This window comes from Sinocyclocheilus rhinocerous, unplaced genomic scaffold (assembly GCF_001515625.1).
Source record: "Sinocyclocheilus rhinocerous isolate Xijiao unplaced genomic scaffold, SAMN03320098_v1.1 scaffold1312, whole genome shotgun sequence".
Classification (NCBI taxonomy): Eukaryota; Metazoa; Chordata; class Actinopteri; order Cypriniformes; family Cyprinidae; genus Sinocyclocheilus; species Sinocyclocheilus rhinocerous.
The window spans coordinates 52,973-61,258 of NW_015639805.1; the positions used below are offsets into that span (position 1 = coordinate 52,973).

The 8,286-nt window shown below is 35.9% G+C and overlaps 1 protein-coding gene across 1 annotated transcript in view; it reads right to left on the reverse strand.

Annotated features, from left to right (window-relative positions):
* LOC107752129 (ran-specific GTPase-activating protein-like) overlaps nt 1–5,101 on the reverse strand; it is a 10,971-nt gene extending 5,870 nt beyond the window's left edge. The window contains exons 1-4 of the mRNA XM_016567995.1: nt 4,944–5,101; nt 3,545–3,681; nt 1,100–1,257; nt 888–1,016 (exon numbers count right to left, since the gene is read on the reverse strand). Of these exons, the coding sequence (XP_016423481.1) occupies nt 888–1,016; nt 1,100–1,257; nt 3,545–3,681; nt 4,944–4,958 (439 nt within the window). The 5' untranslated portion in view covers nt 4,959–5,101. The remainder of the gene's footprint in view (nt 1–887; nt 1,017–1,099; nt 1,258–3,544; nt 3,682–4,943) is intronic.
* Nucleotides 5,102–8,286: the final 3,185 nt, after the last annotated feature.

An 8,286-nucleotide genomic window follows, 5' to 3' on the forward strand; every position in this document is an offset into this window, starting at 1 on the left:
AAAAAAACATGGTTAGCCTACTATACTTTTACTATAGTAATACCATTGCTAATTTTCGTAAGGGATTGTGTATAATAATATGAAATAAATGTTTTATTAGATTATGACGTCACAAAATATCAGGCAGTGAGATTTATTTGATTGCGGTGCAAAGGAGGGTTACTGTAAGCCCCATCAGAACTGGGTTGCGGTGCAGGGGGACGGGACTAACGACAGATCATTGTCATCAGTCATATACATCGTCAGATCAGGATTTTTAACTTATTAGAGGTACAGAACGCCACACAGCAACTGTTCAGCATTGCACCAAGCAAAAATCAATCGAAATAATCACAAAAAGTAAATGCATCATTAATATAGTGATTACTGAATTTGATCTTTTAATATTACTATTTTAAATATATTAAGGCAGTTTAAGTGTTTTTACAACGTTTGTCGCACTGTTGAATGATTGAAATATTGCCGCGGGTGCTTAATATGGATTGCAAATGGCCAAAACTTGCATTTTGTTCCCATACCTTTGTTTCATTCTTTTGAGAGGTGATTTAAATATTTGCGGCTGTGAAACAGATGGAAAATTGATAGGCTTGTGCTGCAGTTCTATGGATGTTTTGCACTCGAGGTCTTCGAGCCGGTCACGTGACTGAAAGCTATCAATAGATAGAACCAAGCCCTCTTCTCTACATTTTCCCCCCCATTTTGATCATCTGTTTCATTCAGATGTACATCACAATACAGAAAAAAATCCGGTGCTACTTTTTTTCCTCCCATCGAGACTTGAAACACTTTCACTTCTTCATAATTTGTTAAGCTTTGTTTTAATGGCACATAAATAGTTGAACTACTTCAAAATATTTATTCTGCAAATGCCGTTCATTTATACTCACTCTCTGCATTGAGGAATCGAATAGCCAGCAGCTCTGGTTTGGGTTTTTCATCTGCAAAGTCAGCATGTGTATTCCACACCCAGGCCCTGTCGCTGCCTGCATTGGGCTTCAGCTCCATCAACGGCATAACTAGAGCAAGGGATTTCGATAAAACAGTCAACATGATTGGAAGCCAATTAACAGAAGCTGAGCGGATAAACTGCTGCACTCACTGTTATGGTTGGCACAGATTTTGAGGGTACGGTCTCTCCTCATGAGAAGGCGTATGGAACCCTTTTCTGAATGTCGCAAGAGTTTAACGTCACCCGTCCCACGCTCCTTCCACTCTGGGGGATCATTCTCACTGGCAAAACGATACAGCTTTGCCCTCCTACATGAAAATCACATTGACGTTGAATTTGTCAGCAGTCAAATACATTTTTCAGATTATATTAAAGAACAGAAGCCATGATCAATTAACATATTGGTACTTTAGCAGGGCTGAACAATAGAGTTGAAGGAATTGTCACCATGTCATCATGAAAGTTTATCATTTGCACTTTTTGAAGCAATTTTTAAAACTACTCGAGCACAAGATGTGAAAAAACTCACTTTCATTTCTTGTGTTTCAAAGGACAAATGCACACAATTGTCAATGTGCCCATATTTTTGTGCATCCTCATAAATGCAGTCGGTTATGTAAATGTAAACAGTAAGGAGATAATCAGATTTATCAGTATATCATATCTGTACATTCTCTTAAAGTGACAGCTGTCTAATATACCTAATAAGCCCTTAATGTTCATCAAACAAAAGACAAAGAAAGAATCATTTACTGCTCTTGACCGAAACACTTTTTGTTTTACATGCTCAATTGTAGTTACTTTAAGGTATTTTTCCAAAATATTTTTTATTACCTTATATGTCCAAAACTGTAATTTTTCACACACAAAATATAACATCTTGTTGCAACATTTTACAAAAATAAAGATTTAATATATTTGGTCAAAATCCCATGTTATAAAAGATGAAGTGCTATGCAGGCTATTTAAGACGCCTAACCAAACCAGTTACAGCTCAAGCTCCTCATTTAGAGATATAGGCTACTCCTCCTCAATTTCACGTCCGGTTTCTGTGATGTCGCTCCGCACTGTCGCACACAGAAATATGTCAACAACTAGACTTTATCGTTATTATCGCAGGAAGACTAATTCTTATCGTGGGGAGAATTTTTACCGGTATATCGCAAACTATAAGATATCGCCCATCCCTACTGATTAGACCTAAAATGCAAAATGTTTGCCCTCTCTCTTCCCTGTTCCCACATCTCAGACCTCAAATACATAAAATATTACCCTTTTTAGATAGTTTAGTAAAGAGTAAAGAAAATACTTTACAAAACTTACTAGCAGTTGCCCAAGTGGTTATCAGTCTGTCTTTTCCAATACAAATAAGACCAGTCTACCTTTTCATAACTGAATATAAAAAGGTATGACCAGTCTGCAACCAGCCCCAGTTCTTTATTTACCCTTGTAAGATCACAAGTACCCTTGTAAGACCCCCTTTTCAAACAAATCGTAGAGATAGTGATCATTTCTGTCCTCTAAATGTTTCCTAATTATATCTGTATGTAAATATATCGGCACAGGTTTCAGTAAGTATGGAGTGTGACATGCTTTATATTAAAATGAGTAATTAAAAGTGCAATAAGCCAGAAAAGAGAACCTAATCTGGTAATAATGTACAGATGGAGAGGAACGCGGACACACAAAGTATATTTTAGGTTTGAATGCATGCCTAATACAAACCAAAATGTCAAAATGGCCAGCATTCCGAGTATTAATGCAAACACAATCGGTTATGTCTTAAGGGAACGTTAACAGTTGGGAGAAAAGAGGATGCGTGTCAGTATATTAGATCTTAGTGACAGCAGCCTTCTGTCTTTGTCATTAAAGTCTGCATGAACCGGAAGTTGCTGCCGACTTTATTTCAGTATGGTGACACATTACCACCTGAAATAGAATATTGAGTAGAGGGCGGGGTTTTATTTTTGCGCTCCTCCTTTCATCTTTCACTCGCAGCAAATTAACGGTTGGAGGGGCGTGGCTAAGCAAATTCAGCCCAAGCCGTCAAACTGACGTCATCAGAGCAGGAGTGCCATTCCAGAGCGGAAGCAAATGATCAGATTTTGATTAAAGATTACCAAGACAAACTATTTTTTTCAGAGGATTAACTTACACAGATGAATTGCTCACCTTAAGACTAACAATGTGCACTAACAAAATAAATATTGTACATTCTGATTTCATGCGGACTTTGATGTTAATCAAACAACAAAAGAAAAACAAATTTCATTCATACAGAGCTCTATTATACATTTGATTATTCAAATTCTGTAATACCTTACCTGAATACTGTTAGAGTTGGCAATAAAATTAATATGATAGACTAATGATACAAATGAAACAGTGCTTTTTCATTTGTTTTTGTTTTGACTGTTCACTTGTCTTCGATAACTCTCTACTTATCTGTAAGGCTACTAGTTTTTACTCCTCAGTAACTTTTAAAATAGTCTTAAATCCAACATGGAAAAGAATCATGATAAGATTGTTGAACATGATCCTGCTTGAAAATATATTTTTGCCATATCACCCAAATAAGCAAATATAGTGACTTACATCTTGAAAAGTTCTTCCTCATCTTCCTCTAGGGTCTTGATATCCTGCTCAGGGAGCGAGACAATGGGTTCAAAATGAGGGTCATGGTTGGTGTCCTCTACATTGTCTGTGGCTGCATCATGATCATCTTGTGCCTCCTGGAGGGGGAAATTATAACAGCAGTTTTGTAAATCCAACTTTAAAAATCAACAATAAAACAGGCCAAACTAATGTCTTATGCGATTGGAAAATGATCCAGGATCAGATGCATGACAAATTTGCTACAGCATTTGTTCTGCTGAGATTCACAATGTCCTGATCCCCTCTGTAGGGATCCCGCTTCCACATTACTCATCAGATCAGTGGAGTGAAAGGCTGTGGGATTTGGAGGGATCATTCTCTGGAGTTTAGCCTATTGTCTCTGAATGTGCTGCTGCAACCAAACGTACACCCACCGGCGCTGAGCCTTGAACTTAAACTCACATGTTGTAATGCTGGGGAATCCATGCACTTGCCATCCACTAATCACAGGTCTAACATCCATGAAGGCCTTGTAGCTTGCATTATTCAAATGCTTTCTGACCAACTCGGGCAGCAGATCTCCTACACATGTGAAGCTTTGAACTGGTTCAACCACTTTTAGTTACGTTTTGCTCAGTCAGCATTTTAAAATTACGAAACAGTTTATTTTGCTAAACAACCGACTTCACTCAAGCACAGATAACGGATGTTTATGTCTAAAGGTGCGAGTTACATCAGTTTCACAAAAGTGGACAGTCAGTTAGCATCCAAGCTAACAGAAGCTAATAAGAGGCCTAAATGCGTTTAAGTGTTTAAATCTCCGTCTCACCCCACAGTTTCGACAACATTGAGCAAATACAGTTAAAAGACGCAAATGAACCCGGAAGGGTGTTAATAAACCGGAACTTCACATGTGCTGCAGGTTAACGATGCTAACGCACACAGGCTAACATGGTCTTAGCATGTTACATGTCTATTCAAATTACGAGCTGTATTTACCTGGAACTTAGCGTGGATATTTTTATTACGTAAATAAAAGCACAAATACTTGATTGTCCGTTATGTTTAAGGAAGTGACGAACACAAATACGCATACAATTATGAATTCCAGGACGTTACAGCTGCTGCTGACAATGTAGCGTCATTTTAAATAAACAAACAACTTTGACAGGGTATAATAACTAACAATAATAATACAAGTATTAAGAATAGAACGTAGAAAAGTGCATTTTTAACGTCTAATATTCAAGCGCGCCAGGCAGGAATCGGAAAAAACACCTGCCTTTTCACACTCTGTTAAATAAGACCCTCATAAAACATTTATCGCCAACGAAACACTCAAAATAACCGTCTGTCGCGATCCGAAAAGGTCAGAAGATGAAGATGGTGGTATTCTTACCTTTGGGTCCGCCATAGTTTTTGCAGATGTTTGAAGATTAGGGAGAGTTTCTGTGCGGTTTGATCAGCGTTAGCTCGTGAGATTTCACTCCGCTACTTTCGCGCGCGCCTAACCGGAGAAGAGAGGCGGTGACGTCAGCGCGCGCTTCGTCTACGCACAAATTCTGCGGGATTATCAAAGCTCCAGCTGCGGTAAACAGATGTTGCTTTTATGTTTGTTTCTTTATCAGTTTATCAAGTACATATGGTTTGATTTTCTTGGCATTCTTAAGAAGAATTCCCACCAACATCACATTCAACATCTGAGCATTTGACTCACTCTCTGTAAAGTTGTATGGTCCTGACCCTCTGTAGAGCACCTGCATGTAAAACGCATTTTAGAGCCCTGCAATGCGCGGTTAGCTAGAAGACTGAGAATCTTCAGCATGTTCATCTCAGAGCTCTGACAATTTGTATGATGTAGCTACTCAACTGGCTCTATTGTATGAATGCAGAAGAATGCCCACTGCTGCAAGAATTGCCGAATTGAATATATTCCCAAGCAGTGTTGGGGAAAGTTACTTTAAAAAGTAATGCATTACAATATTGCGTTACTCCATTAAAAAAGTAACTAAGCACGTTACTTGGTTACTTTTTATGGAAAGTAATGCGTTGCGTTACTTTTGCGTTACTACTTATTTGAAAAAGTAACTCAGATATTCTCTTGTAAATTAAAAAGTAATGCGTTACTTTACTAGTTACTTGAAAAGAAGTAATCTGATTACGTAACTCGCGTTACTTGTAATGCGTTACCCCCAACACTGTTCCCAAGTATATTAGCCTATAACGTAATGTAATGAAATAATGTATATATATTTTCCCAACCAAAACTTCTTGCTATAAAGCGGTTCAGACTTAAGAGTGTTAGTTTTTATATTTAGTGGAAACAACTATTATTTGATTGCTTTAAACTAGTGTTGCAGTTATATTGCAGTTACAGCAATTCATTTAACTTTCACTTGAACAAGGATGCACAATGTTTACAACAATATCTTGTAGGGGTCAAGCAAATGTGGGTTCTGGTAAGTAACCAAAATGAACTTTTCTGCAGAATAGAAGCAGACCTGTCGTGCACATTTTAAGTTTGTATTGTGGCCTTTCCTGTGTTGGATTTAATGGTAGCCAACAAATATATATTTATTAACGTTTTTTGTTTATTTTCATTTTTAAATGAATGTTTAAGGAAATGTGTATACTATATTGTATAACTAGCTAATACACGTTTTTTTTATGTAAAAAGGCTGCAGTGTGACAATATTTTAGTTTAAAAACTTAATACTACTTTTCCTACTACTTGTTTCACTTCTGTTTCAGTTTTTCATAACCATTTCTTACTATGTGTCAGTAAGTTGTTGTTATTTTAGCATGTGTGTTTGGCTCTGTTATTTTTTTTAGGATTACTGATAAACTTTGATTTGTATTAGTTATCTATTTTAGTTTTAGTTACAGTTGTAGTAATGTTGTCATTTTATTAGTTTTTTATTATGTCTATATAGGTTTTTTATTAAGTTTTAGTTTTATTTAATTTGAGTTATTTCAGTACTTCAACATACAAAATGGAAATGAAATAATATACAAGGTAACAAAAACTGTGCATAATAATTAGAAAGCAATGCTGTAATTGTTTGAATTTACATGACAAGAGAAACACAATAAAGGTGTCTTTTGTTTGCCACTAATTACTAAGTTTAAAATAACCAAAATCAATCAATGAGCTTGCATGGCATCTAACTCAAGGTTTGTTTTTGGCTGACATACTATGTGATGCACCATAAAACAAGAATAAACAATTGCATTCTGCATACTCTGGGAAAGTTATGTGAAACATAGTGAAAGACAAAAATCTCAAGAAAATGAAGGCTGAATCCTATGTGACTATTTCCCTTCAGGTTGTGTGCAAACATAATACCTTGGAACCACAGAGAAGAGCCAATCAGTGAGTGCTTTACCCTCATCCGTCCCTCCCGAACCTCTAACAAAAGTGTCCCTCGCGGGTCAAAATGACCCAAAGGCCAAAAATGACACTAATTTTATTTTTGGTCCAGAAAGCTTATATTGGAACATTTTTATAATTTTTTTCTAATTTTTTATGTAGGTTTTTCTATTATTTTTTGGTGATTTTTATCATATTTAACTTTTATTCTGGATATTTTTTAAGAAAACATAAGCAAATAAGCCGTTTTTGTACATTATTTCACCAAAAAAACCCAAGAAAGACATTTTCAGTCCTGTTTCATCAAAAACCAACAGATGGCCTTGGAATCGAGTCACTGAGTGTCTCTGATGCCATCTGGTGGGGAAAAATTACATACAATTGCATTTTATGGTTACAGCCACTAGAGGGGCCTATAGAACCCTATGGAGATTTTTAAATGAGCAAAACAAGTGAAACATGAGAAATTAGATAATTTTAAAGGGGTCATATGATGCGATTTCAATTTTTCCTTTCTCTTTGGAGTGTTACAAGCTCTTGGTGCATAAAGAAGATCTGTAAAGTTGCAAAGACTAAAGTCTCAAAACCAAAGAGATATTATTTATCAAAGTTAAGAGTCAACCACGCCTACCTAATAAACACATTTCATTACACCAAATACACAAAATAATGTTCTTTTTAGCAGCATCATATGACCCCTTTAAGGCTTCAATTTGGTTGTTTATGGATTTAAATATATATTGAAACATTACAAAATCCAAATTTTGTTAAAAAAAAAAAAATTCTAACTGAATTATAACCTAAACATATGCATATTCATACAAATTCATAAATATGTAATATATTTTTAAAAATATAAATATGATATAAACTCATTGGTCTCCACCACATAACTCAAATCTAACTGTGTAAAGTAAAAAAAATGGAAAATGACAGTCATATCCCAGCAGAAACATGAAAAATATTACAATGTGTTCTATGAGTGTGTGTACCATGTGTGTGTTTGTGCGTGTGTGTGTGTGAGTTTTTTTCTGCATTGGGGATATTCTGTAGTCTCAGCCCTTCGTTTGGGTATAAATCTTTACTGGATTGTCTCAGATTTTGTATATAAAAAAAAAATCGTTTTCTCGTAAATTCCATTTATTCCTATGCGGGTCAAAATTACACTTTTGTGACTTTTTTTATTGCACCCATTTAAACTCCTCGAATCCACTCAAAAAAAATGTTGTGTATTCCCGGTGCAAGTGTGACAAAAGTAAAGACATCTTGGACCGGTACGATCAACACACGATTTTTAGAATTTAAAAAAATAAACTTTTTGGGTCAAAATGACCTGAGGGACGGATGAGGGTTATTAAGAGAACTGAAGAAG